General features: G+C 39.4%; 1 protein-coding gene across 4 annotated transcripts in view; it reads left to right on the top strand.

Annotated features, from left to right (window-relative positions):
- Positions 1-15,509, top strand: part of cdc42bpab (CDC42 binding protein kinase alpha (DMPK-like) b) — a 92,556-nt gene that overhangs the window by 28,245 nt on the left and 48,802 nt on the right. For all 4 annotated transcript variants that reach the window (XM_059356973.1, XM_059356972.1, XM_059356971.1 and 1 more), the window contains exon 2: positions 8,519-8,610. In XM_059356973.1, coding sequence (XP_059212956.1) covers positions 8,519-8,610 — 92 coding nt within the window. The remainder of the gene's footprint in view (positions 1-8,518; positions 8,611-15,509) is intronic.

Raw genomic sequence — 15,509 nt, 5'->3', positions numbered from 1 at the left:
CAACTTTTATATTTTTTTCTAAAAATAGCAAATGAGTACTTAATTCCCTCATGTGGCTGCTAGGTAATAAGCAATTTTTGTGATTGCAAACAGAGAAGGAAACAAAGCGGCTCGCTGACGGATCTTATCCTGTCTCTGGATCACGTGGGTTGTGTCTCTGACACGCCCCTCAATGGGACTAGCTCTATCTATTCAGTGCAGCATCGCTAATTGGGCACTTCGTCCGCTGCATATTGTAAACAAATCGGCATGCTAACTGTGAACTCATCCTGCTGCAGCACATACATACTGTACTGCTACAGAGCTAACTGTGTAGCCTATTAGCACTGTGCTACTACAGTGCTGTGCTGTCAACGTCACTATTGTCTCCTTCCAGGTCATTCGTGACGCCAGACTGCACTATGAAAGGGCACGATATCACGCCTTGACGGGATCACTATGAATGCTCTAAGGCGAAAAGCTGGCCCACATCTTTCCTGCAATATAGCGGGACATTTGCGGGATCGCACTATGAAAGGGGCTTTTTACACAACCTTAATTCCAAAAAGGTTGGGATGCTGTGTCAAATGTGAATTAAAACACAGTGCATCACATTCAGGATGTGGAGACATCTTGTCTCTTTAATGTATTCAATTGAATGTAGGTCACATATTGCACTTTATGTCAGAAATGATGGGATGATTTCTGGTGCAGAACTTGCTGTATCAGGAAAAATGAAAGAGTAGGCCCAGCTTGAGCTTTGGTATGCTGACACAGTGGCACTGAAATGTCACATACGTACAGACAGCCAAGCCAATAGTGTTATTTAGGAAAATACTCTGCAAGTCAACTCAAACTACAAGCTGGTAAATTTGCTCTGATTTAAATGTAAATTTACTTTTTGATCATTAAATGCAAAATTCCTTGACAGTGACTTTACATTTTATTCATCGACTGTCACTAAATCATAGAAAAAACAGGCCAATCGTCATGACTGTTCATTTATGAGCTTGGCACACATTAGGCCAGAGTTATTCAGACCTATCATTTGCTCCATTTTTATGACGCAGAGCATTTCCTTAGCAAAGGTTTACACAGTCTAGGAAAACTCCCTGCCTGCTCATGAGGTGATCGCCCCCCCCCAGTGGTCCCGCCGCGGTCAGATGGAGAAAGGCCATCCCCGGGTCTCTTCCTCTCCTCCATGCCATTCTCCCTTTTCATGTCATATCCTGAAAAGCTTCTCTCGCTCTCTCTCCATCTCCCCTGTCTCTCTCACAAGCGGCATTTTTGTGTCGTTACCTCACTGTGGTTGTAAATAATCCCGTTATGGCTTCCAGATGTCCCTCCGTCCCACTCTGGGGTTGGGGATGGGGTTTGAGAGCGGTGCGGACACTTACTGTAACTGGCTCAGCTGCTGACTGCTGACTTCTCTGTCTCTCACTCTTTTCTTTCTGTCCTGCCCAGTTCCCACGAGCTGAATTTGATTTAAATTAGATTTTTCCACTACTCTCTTTTCTGTCTCTTTCTTATTAAAGGAGCCAGTGGCTGGCCAAACTGCATGAAATCAGCCAGACATTAATATCTAATAAACCAAAAATCACGGAAATAGCTTTCTAATAGACTACAGAAGCTGTGTTTAGGTAGAATACAGATGTTTGTGGTTCCCACAACTCCTCCATCATAACAGCAGTTTAGGTTATCAACTTAATAGTTTTGAATCAGGACATTCAGTACACGGATCATGTAGCTTTCGGGAATTAAATTAGGTGAATTTAGAAAAAATACTTTGTTTCAATTTTAACTATTAAAATTTAATTAAAACTGACTGATTACTGTATGTGATTGTATAGAATTGATTGTTTCGCATGCCTTTGTCTATAATGCTTGTGCTACTTTTATTTGAAGATTTGAGCTACATATTTAAGGCTTATTTAAACATTCAGTGGTGAAACTCTTCATGAAATATAATCACTTTCTGAGCAAGCTTAATCCCAAAGTTGGCCTGAACCAACCAACATGATACATGAAACAGTGAATTTTCCTTACAAGCTCTTGTGGTCAGCCTGAAATCTGGAAAAGATGTGACCTCATTACTTGAGCATAGAATGTCAAGAATTTATTTTATTTTATTCCTTTCTGTCTTTTTGTCCACATGGATCATCACTAGTTCTCTCATGCCCAGTGAAGCCCCCCTCTTCATTTTTAAAATTTTTTTTATTCTCTTCTACTCATGTTTCCTCGCTGAATCATTGCCTACTGAATTTACATCAATTATTGTGGGAAAGGCAAAAAATACGTAGCAGTATGAAGAAATGCATGGCTGACTCAAATTAGCTCTAAGCCACACACAAACAATTCCTCTTTAACATACAAACTGGATACAACATATACACAGGCACAGCTTTATTATTCCTTTGCTTAAGTAATTCTGATGTCAGACCTGAAATTTCCTCTTTGGGAAAACATTTAAAAGCCTTGTAACGTATATGAAGTGTGCTCTGTAATGGGACTCTGACTTTCCAAACCTCTGAGGGCGTCACACGCACATCTGCTCTCCTCTGAGAAAGTTTTACTGTATTTGTCAGGTGACTCTATGTCTTCCTGAGATATTGACCTAAGTGGTGGGTGTGCCATTTTACACTAAAGAACACAGAACATCTCACACACACACACACACACACACACCTACAACAATCCTTTCACTGTCAGCATGCTTGCAATGTAATTGCTATTCTTCGAATAGTTTCATTTTTATTTTCATGACATGAGAATTAGATGGATAGACAGGGTAAATAGCAACACAATTTAGGTTTGTAAACAAAAAAGTTGTTACGGATATGATAACTTACTTTTATTGCAACAACAACAAAAAGTTCCACCCAAAACTGAGTCACACACTAAAATCATGCGTGTATACCATTGTAATACTCATGACACACACACACAGACACACTTCACATGAACACACCCTGGAGACATAGCATGGAGGAGACCCAGGCTGAGGCCTGTTGTGAGCACTGAGCATATCATTTGTGGGCTGGCTGCTAAGTGAACACACTTGCCTGTAGTTACCAAGTTTCACACAAAAATGGCTCTGACTTCTCTTGCCGGCATTGAGCAAGATGGGCTGATAAGCACTCAGCGTTTTGGGCTAAACCAGTCTGGCTATGTGGATTAGCTGGCGTCACTCATGTTTTTCCAGTTTCACTGCATCCTAAGGCCTGCTACTGAACATGTGTGTATTTTGCACAGTACATGCCGCATGTGTGTGTGTGTCCTCCTTTGTGTGTACCTTTTGATGTACTCGTATCATTTTTGTAAAGCACTTTGAGTTGCATTTATATGTATGAAAAGCGCCAAAATAAATAAAGATTGATTGATTGATTGATTGATTGATTGATTGATGTCTGCAGATGGATGTTGTCCCCACAGAGCATGCAGTACATAACTGTGACTGACATGTCATCTTTTTCTAAACTTGACTCACTTGACATACACATTGCAAAACCCTATGAAAACAAAGAGCTGTAGTCATGCTAAAGCTTGGATAGTCACTTTCCCAAGCGTTGCCAGGGGTTCCTACCACACCTTGTCATAGCAATAGTTGCTATGTTTACAGCTACATGTATATTTTGCCGGTGAGTTAAGACGTATGATCATGCTGTATGGTATTTTTTTTCCCTTTTTGTAGAAGGGGACGTAGTGTGTTCCAGACACATTGATCCCTGGGTAAATGTGGGTGAGCTTAGTGAGTACAGGCTGTTCTTGTTTGAGTCGAGTTATGTGTTGACCCTGCATACTGACATATACGCCTTGTATTTCCAAAACACTCACACATACACACAATTGAATTCCATTTATAAATTACAGGCCACAATAACAGGTTAATAGCTGCTGTGTGCTTCAATAAACCACCTGCTGTTGGAGTGATGGCCAGTGATTTTTCCTCTCCAGAAAAGCAATTTATATAATCTGTTTGGCTGTGGTATTTCTGCTAAGGCCAGAGAAAGACATAGTCACCAATTATGTGTCAGATGTAGATGTAGGGAACTAGATCTAAGTGTGTGTGTGTGTGTGTGTGTGTGTGTGTGCATGTATCTGTATGTGTCTATGTTTGTATGTGTCTTTGTTGTGGACAGGGCCTGTGGGCTCCTGGCTCAGAGATGAAAGACATTTCTCATGTGGCTGGTTTAGTGGAGCTCCTGAGTCAGCATGCAGCTACTAATCAGTGTTTTCTCTCTCAGCTAGCCTGACTCTGGTGCCCCTACTCTTTGGCCTGTCACCCTGTGAGCTCTGCCTTGTATAAGCAGGAGTTAAACCTAAAATGAATCAGATATGTTTTAACCTTTTAGTGATATAGTTCAAGACAACCAGTGACTGCTCCTCTCAGCCTGTCAGATCAGTTCAATGAAGAAGATGGGCTGATGATGCAAGGCTATTAGGATTACTGAGAGATGGCCTAGTTGCCAGCCCAGCAGCACTGCTCTTTGTTGTTGAATATCAACACTTTTGAATCAGGATGACCACTGAATGTGAAGCGCCAGCAGTGTCCAAAGATGTACATCAGTCTACATGAGTTACTTTGGGAATAGAGTCGACAGATAAATAGACATTATTGTATCTATTGGTATCAGCAGAGTGCTGAACAAATAAATCTATCAACTAATGATGGCTGAAATACAAAAGCAAACTACTACTACTACTACTTCTCAAAAGATATGCAGCGTCATCTAGTCTGTCCCGTAGTTGACATATGTACAATTTATAGAAATGGTATGTATTCTAGGGTTGTCACCATACTAAAATGTTCAACTCGATACCGATACTCAGGAAAATATTTGATACTGGATACCATTTTCGATACCACCATGATAAAAACAAAGACTCCAAAATTTAACAGAAATATTTTTATCAACAAAAAAAATGCAACATGTAAAAATGAACAGAACCACAGGTTAAATATTTATAATAAAAAACAGTTGTGCAAAAAGAAACTGCAACTATGATGACAAGCTTCAGATACTCAAAATTCCATAATAAAGTTTGTTTGAGAAAGCAACCTACTCAACCTACTTAATACCTTTGCATAGTCATATCAGTGCAAAATAAACTGTTTCTATGTGGATTGAGCACTGATATGACTATGCAAATGTACTCACAAGGCTGCTCTATGACAAATAACTTAATTAAATAATATTTAGTATTCTTGTACATTAAATTACATCACACATAAAACGTATTACATTGTCAACCAATTCTAGAAATGAAAACAAAGAAACAAAAACAAAATAAAAAAGTTACATAAATAAATAGTTAAACAAATCAAAAATAAATTAGTTTATTAGTCAATTGCTGACAATTTGAATAAATAATGAATAAAAATAAAATAGATGGCTACCACCATTTGTAAATGCCCCCAAGCATGATTTTACCATGTTTTCTGTAAAAACAAGCATTCATATTGGCGCATTTCAGACTTTATATATGCCAATACAGAGAGATACCAGTTTGTACGAAAAATCTGAAGAATTTAACACTTATACGATCAATTTTTAAAAAAAATATATTTTTCTTAAAAACCAAGCATGCAACACTAAGGGTTGAGATTACTTTTTTTTTTATTTAAAAAAGACATATATACTCCTTTGGTCAACCATCATAACTTCTGTCTTATTATTTACTCATTAGCTGAAATTAATATAAGAATCCAGTAATAAACAATTTGTGCATAACCAAATCTTTGAATACGAAGTTGTGCTTTTCCCTCTGAAGTTAATCTGAGTAGAATCTTACATCTTTGCTTTAAAACAGCCATATTAAATAGATTTTATCTCTTGCGTAATCATTTGCTATTCCAGCATAATTGTGCCGCTTTGATACATGAATTAATATGAATCCAAAGGGATTTAGTTGTTGATATTATCTTTTACCCTGGCCATGTCAGGGTTGGCTGAAATAGAGAGCTCTGGCATACTTGAACAGAATTGGCTGATGGTGGAAATTACCACCAGCACTGAGCCAAATGGTGGTAAATTTCACTTGTTTCTTATGATTTTGTCTCCCAGCCGCTTTGGCAATTGCATGCCTGCCCTGAATCAAAGATATAATGCGATCATGGAATCAAACAATGCCAAGTTAAAGCATGTCCTTATGAAGGTCAGCCTCGCCAATGTTTCTAACTTTTTAATATCACATACACAGAGATTACATCTTTATAGCATGAGATGGGTTTTGTGGTTGACACTGTGCAGTAAATTCAATTAAGGGAGTGTAATTTACCAGGCAGCCATCTGTAGTCTTTGTCTCGACTGCTGTTTGGCTGTATCACGTTGTTTCTAGCAATGAATCTTGGGTCTTTTTAGGTCAGCACACCATGTATCATCCTCTGTTCTAGACTTGTATTTTTGTTGGAAATGTACTGCTAGATAATGTATGAAGAAAGGGAAGCAAGAACCCACAAGAAAGACCAATTTAGTTGTTTGTCACATTCCTGTTCGTCATCATTTCTGCAGACTTGTGGTGATGTCCTGGTCACTTGCCTGAAGCTGGATCACACTCTCACAATACAACAGGGTTGAGCAACCATCACACCTAGTTTTAAAGTTTCTGGTCTACTCGCTCTGTAGGTCCGCAGTCGGTCATGTGTTCTGAACCTTAGGCCGGGTTGCTGGTGTGTTTATGTGTGTACACGGTCCTAGTAATGCTGCCAGGACATGGCACACTGCACTGGCCCCTGTTTTCCCTCTGCCCTGCGGTCAGATCAGCCTAGCCAGCTGTCAGTGGAGCCAGGAGAGAGGTTGTTGAGCTATGAGTGACCTGTTTGTTTTATTTCAGCAGATAATTCTCTGTTTCACAGTGGGACAATGTACTATTCCTCAAAAAAAAATCATGGCAACCACGTGAGTTTAGTGTGATGTTTGGCCAGTTAGGGATTGCTGACGAGTCCAGTGTCAACTTGGCTGGTGGTCAGCTCACACACACACACACACACACACACACACACAGAAGGCAACCAAAAACAAAAAAGGACCTTTGTATAGTAGATGGAAATTGTGTCTTTTGTTAACCAAAAGAGCTACTGTATGTAAAAGTCAAACACTGAAGTACATTTGTATGTGAATGCTTGCTTGTCTATATGCTAATAATGCTAAACGGGGCTAATTGTTCTGCTAAAAGCACAGCTAGAATATATAGGCAGCTTACTTTTCAAAATAAAAAGTAATGGTATGCTTTTCTATGTTATCAGTATCAGTGTAACCAGTATGCTGACCTTGGTGAACTTGCAGCCAATCCAGGTTATCCTTGGCATGCTGGGATCATGTAAACCAGGAAGTGGTTGAATAGCTCTCCACAAATGGGGGAAATGCTGACTTTGTCAGCCATAGATGGAATCTGTTTGGCTTTGTGAGAGAACGCTGGTGACCCTTGCAGATCCCTCCCCGCTCCTTTTTCCACCAGGAACCAGAACTGCAGGCGTAACAATAGCTAGCTTTATCATCCAGCCTCCCTGTGTCCGGCGTCATGTGCTATAGAGAGGACCAGGTGGTCACCAACACTTGGATAAAGTACATTTAGAATGGTATGGAAGCCTTTCTTGAGGTATGGGAATATTGTGGGTCACAAATACACCTATGTTTCCATAAGCCTGGCTCATAGGATAAGGCTACATTTTCTTATTTTGCCTGACACAGAAAATACCTGAACACATCTGGTCAGGTTAAGCTTTATTCAAGCATATGAACGAATTGTATGTAATGTAATGTATTTAAGCTTTTACTGTTGGGATTAACATGTAAAGATATGGTCATTGATTAGCAAAATAGTGGTGATCACTGAGTTCTGTCTGATCAGTCATTGATAGTCTCACTGGTCATGTGACCTTTATACTATCTTCAACTCAATGCTATATGAGGTAAAACTTGTGTTGTGATTAGTCACTTCAGTCAGGTGTCTAGTGATCCAGCTGTGTCTTTTTTTCTCACACACAAAAAGCATAAACCTTATTGTGAAAAATTGGGCTGATGTTGTCACAGCACTAGAATTTCTAACTTGGATTCAATAGCTTGAAAATATAGAGCTGAAGCTATGGCCACAAATTATTGAACATAACATCATCTTTAGTGTCTTAACACCATAACAAATATTAAATTCAGTCGGAGCAAATGAGACAAGTGGCAGGGAGACACAGCGCTGAGTGACTGAGAGGAGGTGGGGCTATGTGGCTCCTGATTGGTGTGTGTGTGTCAACTCGCTTGCGAGCAGATAGTGTAGCTGGAACTTTCATATTGCAGAAAATGAGTATTGAAATTTAAAATATTACATATGAACACTGGATTAGTATTTTTTTCCCCTTTCTGTTATCCCCCTGCTGAGCTGAATGAGACGACCCCTGAACCATCTCATCTCGTTACCAATGTAGTTAGAGACTTGTTCCCATTTGTATTCTCACTGTATATTTGTTCTCTTTGCTTTCGGTCCCTTTATAAATAAATGTTTGATGATTTTAATTAAACCTACGTCTGTCTTCTCCTCTCTACAGCGAAACCCTTCACTTCCAAAGTGAAGCAGATGCGCCTGCACAAAGAGGACTTTGAGATCCTTAAGGTGATTGGACGAGGAGCCTTCGGAGAGGTAATATACCTTCTGGTTTTCACACGCTACTTAACCATGCAGCAATCCATTGCCATACAGAGAACCTGCAATTTGGTTTTTCCCTTTTTTGTACAAGAAGCAGGTGTTACGGTTAGTTTAGAGCATTTTCTTGTGCAGTGTTTTTTGCCTACTTCTCTGGTTTGAAAGGAGCCGTCAAAATGTGGAACTGCTTCCATTATGAGATTTCTCTGTATGATGTCACAAAAATACCTGCCAGTAACAGGCTGTATTCTCTTTTTTTTTCCTTAAAGGGGACCTGTTATGCTAATTTTCAGGTCATGTGAAAGGCACAAATCCTGTTTTTCTGCATGTTGTAATTTTTTAACTCAAGTGAGAAATTTGCATGATGACATGTCGCAAAAGCCTTTTTGCATAGCAAAGTTCTGATCGAGCCCAACTCTGTTCAGAAAACAGGCATTTTAACAGTTATTATTTAATTCAATTCAGACTTTTTACACATCATGATGTAGTTATTTCAGCATACTTTGCCATAAAATGACAGCAAACTCTTTCTATTTTGGGTTCATACTGCTGTAGTAGTGACAGTCTGCATAGTCCTGATCAATCCAAGCTCTGTTCAGAAAACAAGCAACCTGACAAAGCATTCATTCACTCTTTACACATCTTCGTCATGTAGTTATTTCTGCATACTTTTGATCCGTTTATTGCAATTAAATTACAGAAAAATCAATTCTTCAATCTATTTTCAGTAGCAGTAATAGCATACTGGCAGTCATGTAGATGCAGAGCTGACTTATCTGGAACTTCCACAACAAATACAAAGCAATTATGGATAATTCATATGACAGAAAATCATGGCCAAATATGCAGTTTAAAGGGAGGCGAAAATTTGTTTGGAGCCTGGTTTGAACCTGCCATTACAAGTTTCCCTGACGTTAGCATGTAGCTGTATGTATAAGTGTATATAATGTAAATAATGCAGTAGTGTGACTGGAGCAGATCACCTTATATAGAAATCCAGCAAGAGAAGAAGAAACAGTTTGAAACAGAATGTTCAGAACCTTTTAGAATAGAGTTTTTTGCTAACAGAAATTACTTTTACAGATGTAAAGTGTTATTTGCCACTTTTGCCACATTGAATATGAACAGCCTTTGTTGCATTATTTATTTATATATATATATATATATATGACAGAAAATAAGGAAAAGCGTAAAGGATCCCATTTAATACCAGAGTTCTTAAAGGCAGGAGTGTTGTTGTTAGGATGACTTTGTGCTGCATTCCAGCAGCAGTGCGTAGTATTGGTCTGCTGCATGAGCATGACTCTACTTGTAGACAAAAACTTTTCAATTCTTCTTTCACATTGAACCCATGAGCAGTAAATGAATTAAAGTGCCAGTGAAACCATCTCGTGTGGGTTTCCATGTTTTTCTATATTCAGTTCCGTAGAGAGGTTGAAACATTTGCCCCTGGGTTTCAGGTAATGATGTCAAAGCTGGGGAATGTTGGAGGGACAGGTATTGTGGTCCTCAGCCAAGACTCTTACATAATGTCAGTGTCCTGCAAAAACCTTGTCTTCATGCTGACACTCTCACCATTGTGCAAAAATTCCCTTGACATTGGCATGCCTCTTAAATAGATTATGAGAAAATGCAGGGTGTCAATACTGAATTGGTCTTGAGCCGCGTTGCACGCTTCCAAACATTTCATCTCTGAAAGTTTTATTCACATCTGTACAAACATGTTGTTGAATTCCTGAGTTGTTTTAAAGCACGAGGTGGAGAGAGACGGAGAGATATCAAGAAAGTGATATATTGATAGATGGAGATTTGTGCCCTCCTGCCAGCATGTAGCTGCAGTACCAAAAAATACTAACATGCCCCCTTGAGCCATTGCAGGGAGTGCTGGTATGGGCATGTGAGTCATGTGTCTCTGTGTGTGTGTGTGTTGTGCTCAGCGATGTGGTGTGATCCAGGAACTATGCTACCTTGTGGTAACATTCCAGTGCCTTTCACCAAGTCAGCAGCACTAGGAAGAGTTTAGTATGAGACATCAGGATCGCCCTGTGGCTCCACTTCTACAATACTTGCACAGTGTGGAAGTTAATCTAATGGTATCGTAGATTTGGGCAATATGGCAAAGATTCTATGATATAAGTAACAATATAGCATAGTTTCTGATAATTCAATAAAGCTGTGCTAACACTACAAAACTTACAAAACAGCCAAATGTGGCCAGCTCCATCATCACATACTCACCGCTCAAGTGTTGCTCAAGCGATTGTTGATGTAGCTATGTTGCCGCCATATTTCATCATCACATTGCACCTCCGTGGGCACCCCAATACACAAAAAATAATAATAATAAATATCACAGTACCACAGCTAACATTAGCCATTGTGAATTTAGAAATGTGTATTACATACACCTACCTGGTTACGTTACTCCTGTAATAGCTGGTGAGACAAAGACATGTAATTGATTGTCACATAATCACATCATTAGTGATGAAAAAAGTTGAGTCCAGCCCAATATCAACTTTTTAAATAAAATACATAGGAAGTTCAGTGACAAACTCAGTGCTGTACAATTCAAAATAGGATTTACAACATTAATTAGTCAAATCTATAAATTTGCTTCTATATCATTCCTCCTAACCTTTTAAGAGTTCATAGTCATCCAGATAATTTTAACTGTCATTGGCGGTCAGAAGGAATCCATTGAACCTAGTTTCCTTATGTAACTCTTGTTTAGCTGTCGGTTACTCTATTGTTTTTCTCCTTGTGTGGCACAAAAAGGAAGATGTAGCAAAGACTCTGCAGTTCGCAAACTTGTTGCTCTTGCTACCAACAGTAGCTCTCTGTTTGTCTGGGTGAAGATTCTGCATGCAGGCTAAAATTCAACCATGGGCTTCTGTCAGTATAATGCAGGCTCCATGCACAGCAGCATGGTGCCACTGGGCATTTAACTATGGTAATGCAAAAGAAAGGAGTGCTGCTACAGTTTCAGTATTCAGGCATCAACTTCATGCCCAAGCAGCCGCTCCTATTACAACACCAGTATGTAAACACTGTTACCTTAAGGCACCTAGGATGTGTTGCAAACCACCAAGCACATTTGCCAGTTTTTCTTTATGGCTGTTGGCATTACAATGTTAGGAAGGCTCACTATGTTCCAGTTGGATGACAGTAATAACAGCCATCTGACCTAAGGTCAGAGCAAGCAAACATGGAAAATGTGTATTTTGGGAAGGCCTCATGAAAATTTATGAGGGTATGATATCTTTGTTGCCAGTTTTCAGAGATTTTGAAGCAAAGTTAGCACAGACCTGAGACTAAGATCTGGGAACAGAGAGTCACAGAGTTAAAAAAGAGACAGACGGAGACAGAGATAGAGACAGACTCAGACACAGGAAACCAAAGTACAGAAAAATACTTGAGTCAGAAAGGGAGGCGAGAGATCTTGAGTGCAGGATGTTTTGATTTCATCCTCCTATTGTCAGCAGCAGGCAGAGCAATGGTGACGTTGCTGAGCCCGTGTAATGAATGGACCAGTGTATACTGGCCTCCTGCCTCTGAGAATGCCCCCATTACAACTCAGTTGCCTGTTCAATAACACAAACAGGCGTAATGGTGGTCAGTAATGGTGGTCTGTTGCCAGGGTTAGAGGTTCTGCTCTCAAACACTACCCTTGCTTAAGATATATGTCATCGTGAGAATTGTTGTTGTTGACTCATGGTCTGTCAGTCAGCGTTATACATTACTTTAATACTTGTTCCACTGAGTCAGTGCTTTTCCCCAGGTTAGAGAGCCTCATCGTTGGTCAGTGTATACATCTGTATAGGTCTACGCTTTCCCAGAAACGGTAGCGCCAACTTCAAACATAATAACAACAATGGCGGAAACATCGTCTCTCTACAAATGTTGTACAATGCAAACCTACATTGACATCCAAACACGACTGGTTCAACACAGTCTGCTGCTCATTTAGATCACCTTGGACAGCAATTACTTTATTATTAACGCTGAACTTCAGATGTTATTGTTAGCCTTTCTTGTAAGCTAACGCTAGCCTGCTAGGTCTGACCAGCTACTGAGTACAGACTACCTGGTATTGATCACAGTGCAGTTAAACAAATAATAATCAAATTAATGATACACGATTTAGGTGGTTTCATTGGTAAGGATAATCCTGTCCCCAGCCCCTGATGTTAGCGCCTCTTGGTTTGAGACCAGCAAAGAGTGGGTGCTGCTCTGGAATAGGGCTGGGTGATATGGAGCAAAACTCAAGTCCCGATATTTTTAGGCCAAATGGCGATATACGATATATATTGGTATTTTTTAAAATCAAAACGTACAAAGTGTTTACTTTTAACTCAACGTCACAAGTTATCATCATCAACCTTTTTTATTTTAAAGACTTGATCATATTCAAAACCTTCCAACTTTTGAGGCAATTTACTTGCGGCATGCAATCCGAAATACCTCCAAATTACAGAACCATTGTTTTTTTTCAAAGGAACTTGCTCTTGTTTATATCAGCCGGCACTGTGTCCGCTTTTTTTTGTTGTTGAAAAGTTTGTTGTTTTGCGATGTTGTGTGTGGCAGAAGCCAACGTAGATGCACAAGGGGCGGGGTTGAGCCAAAGAGTATCAGCAGAGAATGCTTTGTGCCTGTCGGGAGCAGAGAGGAGCAACAAGTAGTGGTCATAAGTTAAGGAAACATCAGAATATATTATATATCGGTATGGCGGTATTGTCTCAACTACATATCTCTTTCTAAAATATATCGGTATAACTCGTAATACCGATATACCGCCCAGCCCTACTCTGGAACCAGTTTTTCTCGCTGAGAGCTGGTTCTTTGGATGTCGAAACGCGAAATACTGGTTTGAGATTAGGCACCAGCTGCAAAACTGGCCCACAAACTGCCTTGGACTGAAAAAAAAAACCCAAAACCCCTCAAAGCATCGACAGCAGATGGGCATTGCCAGTTGATTCAATTCGTAAATTCAGTATAAGCTGATATGCACTTGCTAATGTTATATATTCGTCATGGAAGCTAATATTACTTACTACTCCAGAAGCAAGAAAATCAGCTTGGCTTCCATCTGCAGCCTTTAATATCGATATCTTGCTCGGTCAATCTCTCCTTTTTTCTTCTTAGCTTACTCCATCAACGTCCTCCTCAGCCTTAACATACCTTTCACAGGCGGAAATCAGCAAAGTCAGAGGTCCGTCTGAATCTCAATGCGATTTTTGACTGACTGAAGTAACCATCAGTAATGTAGATATAATGACTAAAAGGGCAAAGACAAATAATAGAACAGTATAGATGAGAAAATTAATCACTTCCTCAAACCAGGAAAAGACATATAACTATACTACAATATCCACAATCTAAGATGATATCCAGTCTCGCATAACAGTATTAATATAATATTGATAAACTGCTCAGCCCTACATTCAATAGATACTTTCAGCCATGAAAGAATAATGAAGTAAACTCTGCTGAGTGTTTCCTGGGCCCTGTAGTAGACATCAGGCCTGACAGGAAGGATCAGATGAAGGAAGAAACGGTAGAGATGGAGAAAAGCACAAAAACAGTCAGGCATTGCCAAGAACACTGCACTCCCCCTGTCCTCCTCTCTTCCTCCTCCTCTCCTCTGGTGAGGGATCACTAGGGGAAATCCAAACACTGCAGGAATGTTATCATTGTATTGCATTAGCAGCATTCCCCAGCTCATTTAATAGACTACAGACCCCTCCATTGCATAGGACGCCTGTGTTTGTTTCACTTCTCATCCGTGTGTGTGTGTGTGTGTCTGCAGTGGTCTTACAAATTCCTGTCTGTTTACTTGTATTTTTTGTTTGTGTTTCCTTTGTTTTGTAATTTACGCAGATTTTTTGGTGCAAACTGACTTCTGCTTCCTAGATGAAGAGAATCTGAATATAAAGGAGGCTCAGGATGTGAGTTTGCACAAACATGTGCTTTGGCTGTCAGCTTGCAGTGGTTTGTCACAGCAGCTTGTGCAGCTCCTTTTTTGGCAAAATGTGAAGCCAGGGCTGAGGAAGTTTGTCATGGCAATTATCAGAGCAGGGATAGTTGGCAGTTGTTTTGTTGTTAAGACAGTACAAGCGGGTATGAGAATCACAGTGGGAGCTGTGAAAAGCTAAGCAGTGTTAGCTGGTAGCCTAAAGGTGAGAAACTATATCTGGCCCCTATTAAGATTTCATAATTTACTTAATTTTTCAAATCCATTGAGTTGGGTTAGATATCAGTTCAGTGTGTGAGATTGTAGTAGCGATTGGACAGTGCATAGGGACGGGGTTGGTTAACAGGTGTACTGATGAGGTTTTTGGTTTTCTTTTCACATTTTTATTGCTCATACGGTAACGAGAAAAAAGCCCCAAGACAGACCAGTGATAATAAATGACACCAAAATGTAAAAGAAAAACTGATAAAAGAACTTTTAATGTCAGAGCTTATCAATACTCGAGTCTTTAATAATTTAGCCCCAGGTAGGGCTGGGCGATATATCGATATATTTTTAAATGTCATATGGAATTAGACCATATGGCATATATCGATATAGTTATTTTTTTTCTTTTTTTATATATAAATGCTGCCCTTAATAGGGTTTCTCATAATGTGTTGTCTGTATTTTGTAATGTTTGTTATTCTTTTCCTTATATACATGTTTATTTCAGAAAAAGATTGGCCTATTTTATTTCATAGGCTATTTTTATTTAAGATATTTTTTATTTAAATGTGCGCTTTATGGAGCTTTGATTTAAAAAAATAAAAATAAAAAAGGTACTCCTGTTATACAGTATTTATGTTCACTTAAATAAACGGTTTCAATATAACTACTTGTGACATGTCACATTTGCTCTTACGTTTATCAGGATATATAT

This window comes from Centropristis striata, chromosome 18 (assembly GCF_030273125.1).
Source record: "Centropristis striata isolate RG_2023a ecotype Rhode Island chromosome 18, C.striata_1.0, whole genome shotgun sequence".
Classification (NCBI taxonomy): Eukaryota; Metazoa; Chordata; class Actinopteri; order Perciformes; family Serranidae; genus Centropristis; species Centropristis striata.
Note: the sequence above shows the minus strand (reverse complement) of the source record. Positions and strands in the feature narration are given on the sequence as shown.